Source organism: Lissotriton helveticus, chromosome 11 (genome assembly GCF_964261635.1).
Source record: "Lissotriton helveticus chromosome 11, aLisHel1.1, whole genome shotgun sequence".
Taxonomy (NCBI): Eukaryota; Metazoa; Chordata; class Amphibia; order Caudata; family Salamandridae; genus Lissotriton; species Lissotriton helveticus.
In genome coordinates this window covers 908,793,484-908,815,453 of record NC_136072.1, presented here as the reverse complement: position 1 = coordinate 908,815,453, position 21,970 = coordinate 908,793,484, and the positions used below count along the sequence as shown (strand labels likewise).

At 40.9% G+C, this 21,970-nt stretch overlaps 1 protein-coding gene across 1 annotated transcript in view; it reads left to right on the top strand.

Annotated features, from left to right (window-relative positions):
* Positions 1–21,970, top strand: part of LOC144790917 (serine dehydratase-like) — a 118,705-nt gene that overhangs the window by 61,806 nt on the left and 34,929 nt on the right. The window contains exons 3-4 of the mRNA XM_078665554.1: positions 2,695–2,834; positions 6,769–6,857. Of these exons, the coding sequence (XP_078521680.1) occupies positions 2,695–2,834; positions 6,769–6,857 (229 nt within the window). The remainder of the gene's footprint in view (positions 1–2,694; positions 2,835–6,768; positions 6,858–21,970) is intronic.

Here is a 21,970-nt window from a genome sequence, read left to right as displayed (position 1 = left end):
ATATTTAAACTCAGTTCAAAGCTTTAGCAAACAAACACATTAACATTATTAACAGATTTACAATTCAAGCCCACAGAGTTTTATATATCACACTTGCTATTAAAACACAAGTGTTTTCATTCCCTAGATGGGCAAGGTCTATTTATGTAAATCCTATAATATTTATCCAAATATAGGTATGTACATATGAGATGGCTCATACTCCATTGATTAACCCCTCCCAGACAGTATGGAGTTTGTTTACAAGCCCCTTGCGTCGCCGGTTCCATAAACAGCAAAAGAAAAGTAACTCCATACATTGGTATCTCAATTTGTGGAAAGGTAAATATCTAAATAGCATTGTAATATAAAAAAGTTAAAGGAGCCACCTAGGTTTGTAGCAATTTTCAATTTACTTCTTATCTCTCGAATCTTGATAGTACAACATATCGATTCAATGCCTAGTCATCTTTTTTTTCAAATGCACTGTGAGTGGTCACATCAGTGTAGGTTTACTTTGTAGATACAAACAGAAAACCAGATATCTGGACCAGGGCAGGCCCTGCAGTACATTTAGCTGCAGGGCCAGGCTACCCTTCATGCTCCCTTTCACTAATTGATCCATTCACCTGCAAGAGCAGGTAAACCTTCTCACAGCCTCTCAATAAATAACTTATTTCCCTACAGAGCCAGGGGTTGGAGAGAGTGATGAAAGGACTGAGAATTGGAGGAGAATCTGTAATAAAACTATTTTCTCTACCAAAGCTGATGGCTTAATTAATCATATTATGCCATTTACCAGTTGCAGTAAGACAATTACCAGAATGGTGATATTACAGCGAATGGCTCCATAAGCTCTAGATGACAGTTTAGTGCTATCTGTAAATGTAATACTTGTATTGTTGTTCACTGTCCTCCATCTCAGGCTTCTGCATTAAGTGTTGTGTTTCAGTTTGAGACTGACAATAAAGGCCCAGGGTCTGTGCCAGACCAGGGCAACAGGGAAGACCTCAGTTTACTTCAGTCATGGCACAGCTCATACATAAGGTCAGATAAAAAGCTGTTGTATGAACCCCTGATGTAATGAGAGCTAACCATCGCAGTGCCCTTCAGTCTTTAAGTGTGCCCATATGTCTGTCACTGGTTGAATGACTAAATTGTCTTTGACTCTTCGAGTATTTGTAAGAGGTTGGGTGCCTGATAATGTCTATTTCCCTTTGGATATATGATGATGCCTAATTGTCTTTGGGTATTGCAGATCCTGCTGTGACTTTAGGTATCTGATAGTGTTTGTTGATGCTTGGTTGACTTATCCGCTACCCTCCGCTGATCTTTGATTGTTTGAAAGTTTCTAGGGTCTCGTCTCCATCAGCTTTGAATACTTGATTGTATTTGAGTGTATGGCGCTGTTGACCTTGAAGTGCCATATTGTATAAGTTAAAATGTTGGTATCTTTGAGTGTTGCTTCTTTTTTAGTCAATTGATAGTACACCAACGTTTTCGATTGTCTGATTGTGTTTCTTTGTGGTTCTAATAGTGTCTGGTTGACTTTGGGAGGAATTTGTGGGTCTATTTATAAAGTGTCCTTAGGAGCAAATATCTTAAGGTATGATAATCTTACATTGTTTGATAACGTCCATTGACAGTTGGTGTTTGAGTTTTCTTGCCTTTTTCGGGTGTCAGATAATGTCTATTAGGAGCTGAATGTCAATAGCACCCCTTCTTCGCTGAGTTTCCTGTATTTTTTATTGGTCCTCAGGCGAGTGAGAGCGTGCATTTTTCTTCTGGCACTTGATGGTGTATATTGGTCGTTTGGTATTGTTAGTTGGTTATTTTGTGTTTGATTGTGCTTTTTGTTTTTAACAATCCTTATTCGATTGATCTTTGGGTGTTTGACTGGGACCATTGGTTTTAGGTTTCTAATGGTGCGTGTTGATCTTTGTGAGTCTACTATTCCACTTTCTCTTTGGAAGCATTATAGTGTTCTACTAGTGTATCTGGTAGTGTTCATTGGCCTTTTGGTGTCTGACGCTGTTGTCTCCTCTCTGGATGTCTGATAATGCACATCGCTCTTTGAGTGTTTCATTGTGTAATGAGGTAAGTCTGCGTCCCTCAGTCCATCCATCCTCCTCTGCCTATGGCTGCTTAATTCTCCATGTTTTTTTCCCACGCGGCCTCCTCTTTCCATTATTTTCTCATCACACTTCCATTTTGACCATATCCTTCTTTTTAGTTCCTACTCCACACCCACCCATCTGATTCTCTCAGTCTCATACACATCCCATGTTTATCTCTTCTCTGTGCACATGCTGCTTTATTTTGTGACCGTTTCCCTCTCTTGCCTCTCTGCACACTCTGCCCTTTTTTGTCGCCCCTCTCTTCCTTGCTGTGCACATATCGTTCCCTGCTTTGCATTTCAACTCTACCCTTTTTTACATACCCTTACCTTCTCTGTTCTCTTGTTCTCTCCATGCACACCCAGTCGTCCCTTTCGTTTTTATCCCCTTATTTCTTCTCTGCACATAAATGTCTTTCTGGCTTGTGTATTTCTTCTTCTTCTTCTCCCCCTGTCCGTTCTTTTAAATCCTTTCCACCTCTTCTTTGCCCTGAGCTTGCCACCCCCAATCTATTTTTTCCTTTTCCACTCTCCACATAGGCATCTTTTTTTTCTCTAACCATCACCTTCCTTCTGTGCTTACCCCTTCCTCTCTCCAGGTGGTAATACCGGAATTGCAGATGCCTACGCGGCTGAGAAGCTGGGGGTGTCTGCTTCCATCCTGGTACCCAATTCTACCCTGGATTTTACAGTTCAGAAAATAAAGGGGTACGGGTTTGACGTGGAGGTATTTGGAAAGGTTTGTATTCCTCTCAAATCTCCTTCACCCCAGGCCCAGTTATATATCTCACTCCCGGCCTTCAGCTCTCTGTTATTTCATAAATATTGATTTATAAAAGAAGTACTACAAAAACCCATGAATGCACATCTCACCAATTCCCAAAATCTCTTCTCGAAGAGGCGTGCAGCCCACACATCTCCAAATGCCCCCATATCCAGATACTCCAGACCATACATTAACAGATTACTGCTGAAGCACACTCCTACCGCCCTGCATCTAGAACTTGTCCTACCCTCCTGATGCCATAAAGTATGTGTGTAGTCCACAAACCTACACAGTTCCCTATACTTCACAATTTGGTAAACAATGTATGTTTATGGTGAAACTCCATTATACCTCAAAGTGCAGCTATCTAAATAAACTGGGGTGTAAAATAGAAATGGGCGGGGGGAACCCTTCAGAGGTCTCCCAGGCCAATGAATGTCTGTGAGGTGTGTGTGTGGGAGGCTCCGGGCCCCTCAACTCCTTTTGCAAGGGGGGGGGGCATCATTTAGCGTGACACCGCTATAAATAAATAAATAAATAAATAAACAGCTATACCAACTACACATCAGAAATGACCAACAGCATCCTTTTTACAAAAAAAATGAGACTTCAAAATGGTATTAAGACATAATATCGAAGTAAAAATATAGAATGGACATAATATCGAATTAAAAATGTAGAATGGACAAAATATCGAATGGACACAATATTGTGGTTAAAAATATCGAATGGAAGGTAAGTAATAACGATTGTCAAAATATCGAAGTTTAAAATATTGAAGTTTAAAATATCAAAGTATATAATATAGGCATTAAAATATATCAAATTTGTAATAATATCGATTTTTTTTAAAGTGTTCTGTATGTTAGTATATGTGTGAAAAGTGTATATTATTTTTGTAATGTATGTTTATTTTTTTTAAGTAATGAATCTTATGTTATTTAATTTTTGTGTAATTTAATTCTGTAGCGGGTTGTGGGTTCATAGGGGAATAGGGTGGGAAGTAATTTAAATATATTAAATTAAATATACATTTTTAACAATTATTAATAATTTTTAATTTAATTTTGCTTTTTAGTTCTGTAGCGGGTTGTGGGTTTATAGGGGAATAGGGTGGGAAGTAATTTAATTGTAATTAATTAAATATTTGTATTTATTTAATGGTATTTATTTTGAATTTATTGTTAATTACTTTTTTAATTGGTAATTAATTTGGATTAATTGGTAATTAATTTTTATTAATTGATTAATTTGTTAATTTTATTAATTTGTTTTCCGTAGTGGGTTGTGGGTTTATAGGGGCAAAGTGTGGGAAGTAGTTTAATTGCAATTAAGTGAATATTTTTAATTTATTTATTGGTATTGATTTTTAATTTATTGTTAATACATTTTTAATTCGTAATTCATTTTTATTATTTGTTAATTCGTTTTTATTAATTAATTCTTTGATAATAATGATAATTTTATTAATTTATTTTCTGTAGCAGGTTGTGGGTTTATAAGGGAATAGGGTGGGAAGTAATGTAATTGTAATTAATGGCATATTAAAATTACTTTTTGTGAATTGATAAATAATTTACTGTTAATTAATTATTAAGTGGTATTAATTTGTATTAATAATTAGTTTTTGTTATTGAAAATTAATTTGTTGTTAATTAATTATGAATGGGTAATTGATTTTTAATAACTAATATTTATTTGTATTTCTAATTAACTAATTATTACATAATAGTACATTTGTAATTCATTTTAATTAATGTTTTATTGGTATTGATATTTAATTTATTTTTATTAATATATTGAATCATTACTTTCCCTACTGTTAAACTCACTGGAGTGGGAATAGTAATTTTTACCCCTATGCTATCCAACGCTTTCCCTACTGTTGCACTCACTGGAGTGGGAATAGTTATTTTTACCCCTACGCTATCCAATGCTTTCCCTACTGTTGCACTCACTGGAGAGGGAATAGTAATTTTTACCCCTACGCTATCCAACGCTTTCCCTACTGTTGTACTTCTTGGAGTGGGAATAATAATTCTTACCCTCACCCTATCCAACGCTTTCACTACTGTTGCACTCTCTGGAGTGGGAATAGTAATTTTTACCCTCCCACTATCCAATGCTTTCCCTACTGTTGCACTCACTGGAGTGGGAATAGTAATTTTCACCCCTACGCTATTCAACGCTTTCCCTACTGTTGCACTCTCTGGAGTGGGAATAGTAATTTTCACCCCTACGCTATCCAACGCTTTCCTTACTTTTGCACTCTCTGGAGTGGGAATAGTAATTTTTACCCTCCCGCTATCCAACACTTTCCCTACTGTTGCACTCACTGGAGTGGGAATAGTAATTTTTACCCCTACGCTATCCAACACTTTGTCTACTGTTGCACTCACTGGAATGGTAATAGTAAATTGTACCTTACCGCTATCCTACAGTAAAAATATTGTATATGTTTTATTATTATTACGTTCATATATATTTATGTATTAAAAAATGAAATTGTATGTTTATTTTTTTTACTTATTTATTAATTTTATGGTTATTTACGTTTTTTAAGTATGTTTAAGTTAATTATATTTATTATTTCATTAATTTTCAATTACTTTTAAGACAAAAAAAATTGATATTTTGACTAACTATATTTTTTACAACTATATTTTTGATTCAATATTTTTGTACTTACCTGTTGGAGATAAGAATTCGATATTTTTGCATTCTATATTTTTTCCTCCATATTTTGGTAGTTCTATATTTGTGTAATCGATATTATTTCAGTGATCCCTTCAAAAGCTCTGTGACAATTCACCTAAGCAGGTACTTACCCCACATTATGATAATCCAATATGATTTGCTCATCTAGATGTGTGAGCACGTTGGTAGTATGACCTGTTTTACCATTACAATTACCCTGTAGTATGCCCTGTTTTATCATTACCTTTATCCTGTAGTATGACCTGTTTTACCATTACCATGTAGTACGCCCTGTTTTACCATTACCATTATCCTGTAGTACGACCTGTTTTACCATTACCTTGTAGTATGATCTTTTTTATCATTAGCATTACCCTGTAGTATGACCTGTTTTACCATTACCATTACCTTGTAGTATGCCCTGTTTTACCATTACCATTAGCATTGCCCTGTAGTATGCCCTGTTTTACCATTACCATGTAGTACTTCCTGTTTGACCATTACCATTATCCTGTAGTATGACCTGTTTTACCATTTCATTATCCTGTATTATGACCTGTTTTACCATTACCCTTACCTTGTAGTATGACCTGTTTTACCATTACCATTATCCTGTTTACCATTACCATATCCTGTAGTTTGACCTGTTTTACCATTACCATTACCTTGTAGTATGATCTGTTTTACCATTACCATTACCCTGTAGTATGACCTGTTTTACCATTAACACCTGGAGAGACAGGCGTTTTCTGGTGGCCACTCCAAAACTTTGGAATCTTTTGCCACTTGCCATCAAAACTGCCCCGAACTTGATGAGTTTCCGCAGGCTCCTAAAAACATGGTTGTTTAACCAGTAAGAGGATGGCTGACTCCAGTAGTTCCACAGCGCCGAGACACCCCAGGGTATTTGTTGCGCTATAAAAATCACGTAAATAAATAAATAAATAAATTATCATGACCCTAAATAGCTCTTCCAGTTCACTTTAATTAGAACACACAAAGCCTCAATCTAATGCAGTCCTGGGTATTCACAGTGATGGCAATGCTCATTATTATGGACTGACGCCCCTTTCCCTGGTGTGCTAGTTTGTACCCCTGACCTCACTTACTGGCCTGGTGTCCCTGGTTCCAGTTCTGGGCTATCCCTCCAGGGATCACAACGATGGGATGGATGCACTGTATTTACTACACTCCTTCCTTTTATTCACAGGTATGGGATGATGCCAATGACCGAGCCCTGGAGTTGGCCAAAAGCAAGGGCTGGGTGTATGTGTCTCCCTTCGACCATCCTCTTATCTGGTAAGAAGATAATCAGAGTTTCCGTAGAACAATCCAGCTCTTGTAAGAAGATCTATTCAGTGATGTTGAGTGAATGCCTTGCCCTTGATCATTCCCTACTTTGGTAAAAGTCATCTACTCAGAGAGTTTACTGTTAATCTCTCCTTTGCTTATGCCATAGCATATTGAGGAACTGCATCGAGGTCATGTTAAGTAAATGTTTCTCCATTGCCCATCTCATGTTAAGAGAAATGAGAAGTCTAGAGCACACTTGGGTATATTCCCCTGTTGACCAAACCCTACTGCTTTTCTTCTTCCCCTCCAGAAGGACAGAATTTGCCTACAGAGAGTTTTGAGTGCCTGCCTCTGGGCTGCCCATCCTTTGGCTTGGCAGGGAGAGGCCAAAATGTCACTGCTTGAAGTAATTTTCTCCATCGACCATGCCCATCTCTGCTCCTGGAATGTTTACAATGAATGTTTAATGTATTTCACGTTTCTGATCACGCCTGCCTCCGCTGAGCAGGTGTGTGAAATAATTTATGTGTAATTTGCCTTTAAATGATGAGACACATCTCTGATATTGGAGAGGGTGTCCGCATTGGGTGTCTGTTGTTGTCAGGCCAAGTTCTGCTGGTGGAGTAGTAGCAATCAGCATCTGTCCTGCATCTCTGTTTTTCGACTTTACTATTTTATTTTGCAACAAGCTGTTGCTAAGCCCCACTGCTTGTCTTCAACCTGCAGCAGGGTCTGTTGCACTCCTTTTGCCACTGACCCATCAAACAATCCTGTTCTAGTTTCTTATTGGCACACAGAGGATAATTCTTTCTGACGTCATTTCGTCTGAAGGCCTGGGAGTCATTTCTGAAGGACATTGCTTGAAGTCATTTGTAAGAATTAAATCTAAATATTTTAAGATGTTTATTGAAGATCAGCACAGCATAACTCCTCACAGTATGGCAGGAGGATACAACTGCCTTCAAAGAGCGGAATGCTACATTACCAAAACTCTGTTTGGAATGCAGACCCAATACAGAACATAACAAGTCTCATGCCTTAAGACAATACAGCAATACACATGTATATAATGTACATACATTAAATATAAGAATGTAACACATCTCCCTTATATAAAAAAAACTAAAACAAATAAGCAACATGGTAAACTATACAAAATCTTGTAAAGCAATGGGCCTGTTTCTGACCCGAACATTATTTTTGATTCTAGATGCTACAGAATCACATTTTGGTTCATGACAAAACTTGTTGTCATGCATAAAGTTTTCCTGTTACCGGTTGACATTTTGTACAGGACACTTAGCCACCTTCCTTGAATTCCAAACTTTACCATCTTGGGTAACAACAGTGTTGCTGAAAACTTTTTTAATTTGAATGGGTCTACCATATTTACTCATTCCCTTACTAACTAGAAAAGGTTTGAGAATCCTGACCTAATCAGGATTCTCAAATTATATTCTTTTGTATTCCATTCGTTGTTATACCACGATGTAACTTTGTCCTGTTTACAAACAACTTTATCAGCAACTTTCTGAATATCAACCTTGTTCTCTTCAACATTTTTACATTTTTCCTTAAACCACCAAGGGCAGATAATTGAGGCTGGCTCTCTAACTTTAAGTAATTTAAAAGGACTAATCTCCGTGGTAGTGTGTGGAGTGATGCTATAAGTCCATAATTTTTCCCTAATAACATTCAACCAATCACCTTTCTCCTTAACAGCATCAGTTATAAACTCTTTCAACACCCGGTTAAAGCGCTCAAGCTGCCCATTATCATGGGGTTCGTAGAGTGATGTGCGAATATGTTTAATCTGACAATTCTTCAAGAAATTCTCCATTTCTGCAGAAACTAATTGCACTCCATTATCTGAAATCAAAGTGGCAGGACAACCCTCCCGCGCAAAAACTTCTCTAAAGAAACTAATGACAGCACTTGTAGTGGCCTTGGCGACAAATTTCACCTCAGGCCATTTGGAGTGATAGTCTATGATGACTAGTGCAAACCGAGAAGATTCTGGTGCCCAAGCCCCGATTCCCATCGCATGGTCCGACCATCTCCTCGTCCCGTTCACTATTGAAATACAGGGACCTTGCCCCAACGACCCTCCCGCCGACAACTATCTGAGGCGCAGATGGACAGCGTTCTCGCAGGCCAAATTCAATCGGGCACTTACCGAGAAAGGTCATTTGGGGGGCGACGGGGTTGATGAAATCAATTCCAACCTGGACCAGCGTATTTTGGAAGCCCTGAATCAAGTAGCACCACTGGGAACGGCGAAATCAGGCGGCCGCGCGCAACGTTCGGCGCCCTGGTACAATGATAACTTGCGAACGGCCAAAGCTGCATGTAAACGCGCCGAAAGGCAATGGAGGATTACATACTCCCTGCAGGCTAAAACTGTTTACATGGACAGCAGACGCGCTTATCATGCTCTAATTAGGAAGGCCAAATCATTGTATTACTGCAATAAAATTGAGGAAGCAAAGCAGTCTACCAAGGAGCTTTTCTCCATCTATAAATCCATTGCAATAGGCAAATCCGCCACAGTTCCTAAGAAACTTTGCACTACGGAGGGCTGCAATCGAATCGCGGAGTATTTTGCAACCAAGGTCTCCAACATCTATAACTCCTTCCCCCAGAGGGCAGACAATGGCCTTGCCTCCCTGGAATCCACAAGAACGGAAGGGGAACATCGGCTAACCAGGTTTGTCACTCCTTCCACTACGGAGCTTCTCCGCATTTGTGGATCTATAAAATCTGGTTCCCCTAGAGACCCGACCACTCCTAGTCGGTTAAAGGATAGCTTGCCAGTTCTAGAGCCTTATGTACGTCAGCTGCTGGATATCTCCTTTGAGTCTCAAGTGGTGCCTAAGGCCTGGAAACAGGCTGTGGTCCTTCCCCTGCAAAAAAAGGCCAACGTTAGCTTTGAAAAGTTGGATAACCTCCGTCCTATTTCCCTTCTTCCTTATATGGCAAAGGTGGCGGAAAAAACAGCCAACATACAGCTTATGCAGTTCGTGGAGACGGCGTCGCTACTCCACGACTCGCAATTTGGTTTCCGCCCCCGTCATTCGACGGAGTCCGCTCTCCTTGTGGCGGTGGAAGCACTCAGACAGGGAGCTGACGAGGGCCAGACGATGGCACTGATTTTGCTAGACTTAAGTGCAGCATTCGACACTGTAGCACATTCCACCTTGCTACAGTGTCTGAATGGAGGAGGGGTGACAGGAGCTGCGCTTGGCTGGATTAAGTCCTTCCTCACGGAGAGGTGTTTCCAGGTCAGATTGGGTGATTACTACTCCAGGGAGATTGAGTTGGGCCAGGGCGTACCGCAGGGTTCGTCCCTGAGCCCAACTCTATTTAACATCTATGTCTCCCCCCTGGCAGCCATCGTGGAGGGGTATGGGCTCCGCCTGGTGTCCTACGCCGACGACACGCAGCTGGTTATCTCCCTATCGCGCGCGCCCGGACTTGCGGCAGACATCTTCAGGAACTGCATGAACGACCTTGCTGCCTGGATGTCTACCAACTGTTTAAAGTTAAACGGGAGCAAGACCGAGGTGCTCGTGGTGGGGGGAGTGCCGTCTGCGTGGTCGTCGGCGTGGTGGCCACCGTGTCTGGGGGAGGTTCCTGCTCCCTGCCGCGAGGCCAGAAACCTTGGCGTATGGTTGGATAAGGACCTCACCTTTGGCCCACATGTCGGTCGAGTGGCAGGGATCTGTTTCGGTGTTCTGAGAGCTCTCAGGAAAGTATTAGATCTGCTTCCCACTCCTGCTCGTCAGACACTGGTGCATGCCCTGGTTACCTCCCGACTCGATTATGGGAATCTGCTCTACCTGGGGGCCTCAGGCAGGGTCCTCGGCCGCCTGCAGGTTCTACAAAACGCAGCGGCGCGGCTGGTCCTCAGACTCCCCAGGAGGTCATCCGCCAAACTGGCCTTGCGGGCGCTTCATTGGCTCCCCATAGAGAGGAGAGTGGAGTTCAAGGCTCTTGCCACTTGCCATCGTATCCTGAGTGGCAAAGCACCTCTCCCGCTCCAGAGCCTTATAGCCCATTATGAGCCTGCACGCAGTCTCCGGTCTTCGCAGACCGGGCTGTTAAAAGTCCCAAGAATATTTAAAGCTCGCATGGGAGGCAGATCTTTCAGATACCTTGCTCCCAAGCGCTGGAACAATCTGCCACTGGAACTTCGGTTGGAACCCTGCGAAGTCCAGTTTAGAAAAAAACTTAAAACGCACCTGTTTCAGTAGATAGCTTGGTTGGGAGGAGGGGGGGACAGCCATACCACTTGCCATAGCGCGGAGACACGCCAGTGGCGTAATCAGGCGCTTAATAAATTTCCGATAATAATAATAATAGAAAAGGGATCAGAGATGTCAAAAGCAATCTTGTTCCAAGGAACTTGAGGCCAAACAACTGGTTTAAGTGGAGGTATATGAACTCTTAACATTTTATCCTTATCACAACATTCATTACACTCTCTGACAGTGCGATCTATGAATCTGTCCATGCCTGGCCACCAAAAATACAACCTTACCAACCGTTTCATTGCAGAAATCCCAGGATGTGTTTTGTGTGCCAGTTTTAAAATTAATTCTCGCACACCATACGGTGGAATACATTTTCCAGATTTAAATAGGAAGTCACCTTAAAAAAAATTAATCTGCAATATGGAAAAATGATAATAAATCTGAACTAACACTATTTTTGCTAGGCCAACCTTCCAAAACATTTTTTTAAGACTTACATACACTCCATCTGCATCTTGTGCCTCTTTCCATTTTTTTTCAGTAACATCTAGATATTGAGACGGAACCACATCCGTAATTCCTAACACAAAATCAATATCTTTAGTTACATTTACCTTGTCTGAGCAATCACTGCAAGGAAGACGTGAAAGAAAATCCGCAGTAACATTTTTCTTCCCAGGAATATACTCTACGGAAAAATTATATTCTTGCAATTTAGAAGCCAGACGTGCAATTCTTGCTGTAGAATTCCAACCTCCCCCAACTGATAATATGTGTATAAGGGGTTTATGGTCTGTCCTAAGCACAAAATTGCTTCCCCAAACATAAATTCTAATATGTTCCAAAGGCCACACACATGCGAGCAACTCTCTTTCAATAACTGCATATCTGCGTTCTGTCTCATTAAGTGTTCTAGATGAAAACGCGACATTCTACTCAGTATCTCCATCTCGTTGGGACAGAACACAACCCAAACCATACAAACTGGCATCAGTAGTTATAATGTACTTGTAACCCATCCTAAACAGCTTCAAAGTAGGAGCACTTATAATATCATTTTTGATATCCACAAAGGCCTTATTTTGTTCATCTTTCCACTCAAATATAACTTTCTGTCTCAACAATTTCCTTAACGGTTCCATTTTAGTTGCAACATTTTCTACAAACTTATTGTAATATTCGCACATACCTGAGAAAGAAAGTAGTTCTTCTCTATTGACTGGAGCTGGTGCCTTAAGAATAGCTTCTACATTGGATTTCTTCGGAACTAAACCCTCACCTGATAATGTGTGTCCTATATATTCAACTGATTTACAAAACAATTTACATTTATGTGCCTTTAAAGTGAGCCCGCTATCTTCCAATCTTTTGCAAACTAAATCTAAATGTGACACATGCTCCAATTCGTTCACAGAGAAGACTAAAATATCGTCCTGGAAACACATGACAAAAGAATGCAAGTCTCTAAAAATTTGAAACATCACCCTCTGAAAAACAGAGGCCGCTGAGGCCAATCCAAATGGCATCCTTTCATACTGGAAAATCCCCATAGGTGTGATAAATGCGGTGTATTTCTTTGATTCCTCAGTCAGTTCGATTTGATGGTACGCTGATCTGAGATCAAGGGATGGTGAAGATCTGCGCACCATCAAATAATGACACAAGCTCTTTGATGTTAGGAAGGGGGTGGCAATCAATTATAATGTTGGAATTCAACGCCCTTAAATCAATGCACACACGTAATTTTTGATCAGGTTTCCGCACCAGTCCAAGGGGTGAAACCCATTCCGAAGACTCGATAGTAATGATCGTCCATGGCGATCCCGAATCAACCATAAGTTCAATTTCTTTACTATAAACATAAAAAGAACATTTAGGAGACCTCATACTGCCTATAACTGCACAACCCCTTTGTACAATAGAAACAACAAAACCCTTGTTGAGCTCTTGAATTTGACTAACTTCTGTACCATCATTAATACAAGATATTTCGTAGAATCCAACCTGTTGGAAGAAGTACGTGTTTGATTAAACCGTTTATCTCTACAAACATGCACACACGTAATTTTTGATCAGGTTTCCGCACCAGTACAATGGGAGAAACCCATTCTGAAGACTCGATAGGTTCTATTATATACTCCTTTAGAAGATCATTCAACATCTCCTTTAACTCATCTCTCACATTAAGAGGAACACCTCTCAATTTTTGTTTAACAGGAATTGCATCATTTTTTAAAACAATTTTGTGAGCACAATTTTTTAACTTTCCCAAATCATCACAGAAACCTTTGCAATATTTATGGCTCCAAAATTTCATGTTTTCCTTCATACCTTCTTTTCCCACCCACTCATGGCTTGTGGTACTTACCATGCCTTTTTCACTACACAAAGATACTGGATCTTTGGAACGTGGGTTGAGCATAATGCCTAACTCATATTGATCGTGCCATCCTAACACATTAAACCCTTTAACAGCAATGTATAACTTAATCATAGCAGTTCTGTTTCTAAAAGTTAGAGGTACATTGAAGAATCCCTCAACATCAATCGTAGATCCATTAAAACTTTCGGCAATAATGTCAGAAGGTAGAAGAGTTGTAATATCACATACATCCACCAACCTTTTCACTAAAATATTCTTTAGTAATGATCGTCAATGGCGATCCCGAATCAACCATAAGTTCAATTTCTTTACTATAAACATAAAAAGAACATTTAGGAGACCTCATACTGCCTATAACTGCACAACCCCTTTGTACAATAGAAACAACAAAACCCTTGCTGAGCTCTTGAATTTGACTAACTTCTGTACCATCATTAATACAAGATACTTTCGTAGAATCCAACCTGTTGGAAGAAGTACGTGTTTGATTAAACCGTTTATCTCTACAAACATTGCTAAAATGTCCTATTCTCCCACAAATTTTACACTCCTTATTAATTGCTGGACATCCTTGAAAAGAAGCAATGTGTGACTTACTACCACACCTAAAACAGGAAAAAGAATTGTTATAGCTATCCTGTCTTTTATAAAGAAAATTATTGAAATTTCCTTTGTTCTTTCCTTGTGTGAAATTAGGAATCTTGTTATCAATTTTTGGTTTAACCATACAAACTTCTTCTTCAGATGTAAGTTTGCCAGAATTAGAATTTTGCTTGACAGCATCCATCCATTTCTCTGACATTTCAGTGGACTTAGCTACAACAATAGTTTCTTCCAAATTTGGATCTCCCATGCACCAGAGTTTCCCCTGAATGTTTTTATTTTTAACTCCCATAATTACAGTGTAGACTAAGAGATCTAAGGGCAGTGAGAAAGTCATCAAAAGATTCATCAATTTTTTGTGCTCTGGTGTAAAATTTAAACCTGTTCAAAGCAATGTTGGCAGTTGGTTTAAATCTTTTTTCCAGTCTAAATAATGCTTCGACATAAACATTTAAACCATCACCTTCCCCAGGACGTGAAGTGCACTGTGGCAAAGTTCTGAACATTTCTTGACCCTCTGACTCAAGGCAGTGAAGTAAAATGCTTTTCTTTCTTTCCGCACCCATGCGCTCCCCATCAATAGCTTTCGTGTAGTTAAAGAACTCCTCCTTCCATCTGGACCATGGCATGGGAGGATCACCCTTATTTTGTAAAAATTTAGCTGGGGGATCAAACTGCATTTTTTTAACTAAATAAACTAAAAAATATATATATCTGCTCAAGATATGAGTAAATGAAAATAAATTTGCACAAAATGAAAACAAACAATGAAAGAGTAAATAAAAAGTGTAAATACAATATAGTAATATACTGTAAGATACTTATAAATATCACAATATTGTACAAGAACTGAACAGAATATTATAGAATACCAGAATTATTGTAAAACATGTAATAATCCAACAAACAAGGTCTCTTAAAGCTTTACTCCAAGCTTATGAGTTGAAAACTGCTTCGTTTTAAAATTAGAACCACTCTTCTGAAAAAAAAAATTACCATGTGAAAAGCTTCTTAACATAAATATATCTGTGTGCTTCAATGTGTCCAAAATGTTTCCAGGCAACCAAGAAATGCTTTCATGAGATTGCGAGTAAAACGCTGTTGCTTAAAGTACTTCCATGTGAGACGCTTTACATTGACTGTTGCTGTGTAAATCCATGAAATCCAAGCGTCGCTAAGCAGCCGAGAAATGCTTCCGTGTGGTTGCTAGGTAATCATAAGTAAACAACGTGCTGACGGAACGTCCTTGTTGTGACGTATTCCCCCAGCTAAGCGTAATGACATACACGCCGTCAGCTGAAGGGAAACACGCATTCGGGAGCAGCGCGTGTAAGGAACAATGCACGCGTTCACCTCGCGCTGGCAATTTCAAAGGATGCAGGGCCCTCAATCAAAGGTAATCATTTGCTTGGCCAAAACGGAACGAAATGTTCACGGCAATCTAGATAAAGCGGCGGAAAAGCAATTTTAAAGATAAACACCTGAAGAGGGGTTTCCACGCTGCCAGATCCACACGAGCCAGTTTAGATGAAGGAGAATAAAATAACGAAGTTTAAGACAGCTCCCAAAATCCAAAAAAACGATAAAACTTGTAGAAAACGTCAAAATTAAAGGTGTAAAATATCGCGGAAATAATATAAGACACAGTACCTTGAGATGCAAAGAAATCCTTATGAAACAGGAATAAATTGAATAAAATAGATGTAAAATCCAATGGGTTCAAATAGATAATCCGCTCCTGTGCTGAAAATGGCAGGAGTGAATGGGTCGTCGTCGCCAAAATTTGTAAGAATCAAATCCAAATCTTTTAAGATGTTTATTGAAGATCAGCACAGCATAACTCCTCACAGTATGGCAGCAGGATACAACTACCTTCAAAGGCGGAATACTACATTACCAAAACTCTGTTTGGAATGCAGACCCAATACAGAACATAACAAGTCTCATGCCTTAAGATAATACAGCAATACACATGTATATAATGTACATACATTAAATACAAGAATGTAACATCATTTCTGGAGGTTATTTCTTGAGGTCATTTCTGGAGCACATTTCTTCTGAAGGCCTGGGGGACATTTCTTGAAGTCATTTCTGGAGGTCATTTCTGGAGCACATTTATTCTGAAGGCCTGGGGGACATTTCTTGAAGTCATTTCTGAAGCACATTTCTTCTGAAGGCCTGGGGCTCATTTCTTGAGGGCATTTCTGGAGGTCATTTCTGGAGCACATTTCTTCTGAAGGTCTAAGACAGGACTGTGAACTTGTTTCAGGTGATCTCCATCCCTGTGAGTGATTCTGTGCTGCCGGGGACTGGAAGCAGAGATCTTCACATGCACAGTTTGGTGCTGGCCTCTTTGCTACTTGGCAAGTATCATGGATCTTCCACAGAGGTTTCTGACAAGACATGGAAAGGTGGTCCTTCCATGGGATGAGTGGAAAGAAGAGTTCCCACAGATACAGAAACAATAGGCTGAATGCAGGAAAGAAACATGCTTTTAAGAGTCTTATTATGAATGGGCCGCAAAATAGCCCACCCCTCAGAACTAACAATACCCTGGGAATCCAATACCAAGGAGCAAAATACTCTTCATTACATGTCTTTTGGGCATATCATGCAGACATTAGGACGTTTGCACACATTCTTGCATGCTTTTGTTATTTCTCCCCAAATTTTCTTTCTGACCTTTCAACTGCTCCCAGCAGGTGAAGTTCCCTGGTGCAAATCACTGGACCCACGGTAGGAGATGGTTTGGTGCTTAGGAAACCCTGTCAAATGCAACACCGTATCAGTCACAGGATTGAGTTAAAGACACTGATGAAGGTAATAAAAAAGACTATGTCCAATGCAACTAAACCAATGACTGTAAATAATGCAACAGTAAAAAAGGCGAAGAGGAGTCTTACCTAAAAAGGATGGCTGCAGCAGCCAAGAGGGTATGTGCATGTCGACAGGGGCTCAATCATTCAGATGTGTCTCATGGCCACATGGCTGAGTTCTAGTTGTGCCCTGCTGTGGAAATGGAGTATAAAGAATACATGAAGGATGGGTACTAGTCCTGGTGTTCCAGAAAAGGAGGCATATGAAGATGAGAGAAATGCATCTGTGCTTCGGGAGGGGAAGGAGAAAAGCAATAGAAAATATTATGGTGCATCTATGCAAGAAGAAGAGGGTTTCACTGAAGAGGATGATAGATGGACCCAGGATCCCTATTTTGTATGGCTGAACTTGGCATACATATGCAGATTATTCTGGGGGAGCTCAAAGTCCTTTTTTACATTTAGTCCAAAGAGATTGTATGCCACGCTGAAATGATTCATTTGCCACAAACAGAGTTCAGCTTGAGACTTATAGTGGGATCCTGAATGGTGTGTAAGGCACTCACTGTTGGTTGAAAGATAGGGGCATAATTACAAGGGCATTGCGCCACCGGAGCGTCACTTTTTTCTGATGTTCTGGTGGTGCAGTGCCCAGCTCTTTGTTCACAAGACGATGCTAAGCCACCTCACGTGGCTTAATGACACATTGTAAATATGGTCTCCTAGATGCAGTTTTCTGCAGCAAAGGAGCCTTCAATTGGTGTTGCTGTGGGTGATTCCACGCAACACCCATTGCTTTTTGACACTGACCCAGATTTACAAGGATGTGTAAATCAAGGCAGCACCAAAAATTAATGCCTTTCAAAAGGAGGTGTTAATGTGGTGCAACAAGGATAAATACTTTTAGTTCTCCTCGTTTTTTGCTCGTTCAATGTGTGCTGCATTCAGCACGCATAGAAGGAGCAAAACCCAATTAATGATTGTTTTTCTACAGGAAGGTGTTCCTTCCTGCACATACCCAATCATCCATGCATCACAGACACCCCTGCACTGTGGTGCAAGGGTGCCTGCGCTGGTGCTAGGCAGTTTTTGTAGCCCAGCAGAGGAGAGAGCACAGTGGTGCACTGTATTCTTGTCAATATGGCGCATCCCTGCATTTTTTAAATGATGCAGCTCGGTGCAGCTAAATTTCATGCAGAGCCATGCTGCTCCATTTCATTGTAAATATGCCCCATAGTTGGGAAGAAAGAACATAAAAGGGCAAGAAGCTGAGAAACGTGAAGTAATAGTAGGTGGATACGAGCAAACTCATCAGAAGCTTTTGAGCAGGCACTGTGGAGGGGTGACTCAAATGTTCTGTATAATTGGCAGGCACATAGGCAGGGTTGGCTCCTCCGTTATGGCGGAGGAGCGTCACCCCCTATAAGCAGCTGCAAACACAAAAAATAAAATGATAATTAAACTATTATATAACCATTTATAAGAGCTGAATCTTAGGGGTGGGGCCATCATGACAAGAGCACTAAAGGAGGGGTGGTGGGCACTGCTGCAAGTGTGCATGTCAGTTTGGCCGGCTGTCCCTAGGACAGCCAAACCGACATGCTTACTGAGATCTCTTCAACCCGAGCCGCATTGCTGTGTGGAGAGAATAGCAGGCACAAGCTCCCAGTCTCTCTGGGAGCACAAATAAAGCCCACTCAGGCCAATCCCAGCGCTTCTCTCATGCGGGAGCAGTGTCTGGATTGGCTGTAGGGGAGTCTGGGACCCTGTGCATAGCAGCAGAAGAACACATAGGTGTTGAGGTGGCGAGGAGCAAATCAGTCCTTTTAAATTTTAATTTATTGTTATTGTGTGCGCCCCTTGCACTGTCCTACTACTTTCCTCAGATAGCAGCCACTGCTGAACATAGTGTTGTGGTGGCTTGCAATGACAAATCCACGATCAGGGGTTTGACGGTGAAAGAAGGTAATGAAGCCAGAGAGAAGATTTCTGGTTGTGGTGTTTGTGAGAGAAACGAGAGAAGAGGTTGGGCAAAATTTTTGTGCGGACAGAAAACCATGTGTACAACTATGTTGAAGACACACGCCCAAGGGGAGGTACATTTTGCAAAACTGTCAGAAGGTTCTTGAACCTTAACACAACTCTCCTTTTCTCCTTTGCTTCTTCTTATGTAACTAGGCTTTAATTTTCGCTGCGTTTCTTTTTGTTCTCTCCTTTCTTCTCTTTTATTTATTTAACATGTTCTTTGATCGTTTTTATATTGGGAAATAGGTGTCATACCAATGCTAGGATGGGCTCTGAGTTGAAACTTGGAGTGGTGGGCCCCAACCTGGTGATCTTGGTGATTGGAGTTTGTGTTTGTTGCTGCTAAGAGAGGCTGCACTGGTAAAGCGGTGAGAATAAACATATATCTGCACAGGGCCGGACTGGAATCTCAAAGCAGCCATGGCAATTTTGTCAGACCAGCCCCCCCGGGGTTGCAAGTGTGAAGCACCGCTGCTTTTGTTACTGGGGCTGATATTGCAGCACCGCTGTTAAACCGGTCCCCGGTAATAAAACTGGCTCCCAAGGGAGTAAAATCGTCCCCCACCCTTCCAGCCTCCCGGGGAAACGCCCGTTGCCCGTTATAACTAGTCCGGCCCTGTTTCTGCATCACATGCCAGAGATTTCTTTATTACATTATGTTACTCACCCATCCATGCCCATCAATCTCTCCTAAGGACATAAGTGGAGTGATGGTTCTGTGGATGACTCTTGCTTGAGCCCCTCATTTTGGTAATAAGATGTGTAGAGTGGTTGCTAAATGTATGCCTGTGTCTCTAACCTCTAGGGTATGTAGAAGTATGGTTTTTGCTAGGTGTATGTCTTACCATGACCCTATTGTTAGTAAACATATGTGTAAAGTGATTTTGGAGTGCTTTTTCCTTGCGGATCTGTGGCAAGTGCTCAAGCCTATTAATTGCTGTTTGCACATCTCTTTAGGGGTGGTTCTAGGCTCATGGCAGCCATGGGCAGGGAGCATAGGTAGGGGGCCCCGGAAGAGGGGGTCCGGGTGGGGCGGAGCCCCCCCGGAGCTCAGGAAGGTGGAACAGAGCTGGAGGCCGCCAAATCCCTGCCAGGGGCCGCAACACAAATATGTATCCATCCTCAGAGGATTATTATATTAAGGATATATATTGTCATTGCGGCTCCCAGGGTTTGTCGGCCTGTGCAGGTGCACAGCTTGCACATGCCTAAGGCCGCCCCTGATCTCTTTCTTAGCTACCCCCATCTCAGTGATGTGTATAGTGATTTATGCCAGAGGTCTTAACTCTACCTGTGCACTCTAGCATTTGCAATAAAAGATGTAGCTCTTTAATTCTTCCTTCCTCAGTTCTGTTTTAGAATTGCTTCTCAGTTTGTGTTTACTCTGTTTCCAGGCCTGTGTCTTCCGAAAACATCTTTCCATAAAAAGATCCCTGCGGAACAGAATTGCATATTACAGATGTATAAGATAAGTGACTTCGTAGCAGGTGCTGTAAGATTCAAGTCAGCTCATAATTTGAGTGCCCTATCTAAATAAGTGCTGCTCCGCTAACAGAGTATCTGCTGTAACACGAATTGCCCAAATTTGATTATTTATTTATTTATTTGCGACATTTTATAAAGTGCGAACGTGATCCTCTGGGTATCATAGCCCTGCACATATAGCAGTCAGGTCACACATACCAGGAAAAATGCAAGGAAGGAAATGTAGCGAGCAATGCAAAACACGGAAACAGATACAGTATACCACAACAGCTTGGTGAATCTATGATCCAGATGAGTCCACATGACAATGATCAAGCTGAGTGACTAAACATAACTAGTGGAGGAATCCATTTAATAAAAGCTTTCTTCTTCTTTTTGAAGAAGATAGAGGAGGGGTTTGTCCTAATTTGTGGGAGCAGTGAGTTCCATACTCTTGGGGCTAAACCACAGAAGGAGCGGTTGTAAGTCTTCTTTTCGTTGAACTTCTATTGCTTTAGCAGCAGCGAGTTATAGCCTCTTCAGGAGTGACTACCACTGGATAGTTCAAGGTTTTTGGCCAGGTAGATGGGTGTGTTGTGGTGAATGGCCTTATGAGTCATACAAGCTATCTTCAACTGGATTCTAGCTTCAAACAGGAGCCATTTTAGATGGTTGAGATTAGGGGTAATGTGGATGAATCTCCTGGATACTGGTAAAGCAGCAGAGTTTAATGAGGCCTGTACAGGGGCCAACCTTACTTTGGAAAGGCCTGCCAGAGTACCGCTCCCATAGTCTAAACGGGATTTTACCAGGGATTGGACAGCAAATTGAAAGTCATTAGGGGGCAAGAAAGTTTTGATTTTCCTCAGTATATTTAGTTGGTAATTGTTATGTTATCTTATAAGGCCTCTTATATAGCACACGGCTACTCCAAGGAGTGTCCCGGCGCTTTGGCAAAGAGAACTGGAAAAGAGTGCACAACACAGCAACTCACAGAGGGCCGAAAGAAAATTATTGAGAGAAAAGCCAGGTCTTCAACTCCTTTCTGAAAGAGAACAGACTGTTAGCTCCCTTGGTGATGGCACTAATATGATATTCAGGTATTTGTTCAGTTGTACCTGGTGATCCAATGGAATAAATCACGTGCCGGACGCATTTGAGAGCAGTCAGTTCTTTGACCCATTCTTCTATTGGGGCAGAGAGATTGTGAGGGGCGATCAGGAGGAATTCAGTTTTTAGAGTGTTAAGCACAAGGTGATTGCTGGTCAGCCATTGTTGTGTTTTCAGTAGGGTACTTTTGAGTAGTTTGATGTCTTCTGACATTTTTAGATACAATTGTGTATCAACAGCATACATGCGGTGGTGAATGTTTGAGAGCTTCAGAATGTTTTTAAGAGCTTCCATAAGCAAGTTAAATAAGGTGGATAAGAGCGTAGATCCTTGAGGAACTCCTATCTTCACTGGTGTGGTGTCACATAGAGTTTGATTGACTTTGATACTTTGTGCTCTATTATAAAGGAATGAGGCACACAAGTTTAAGACGGGACCAGATAGACCCATCCTATTCTTTAG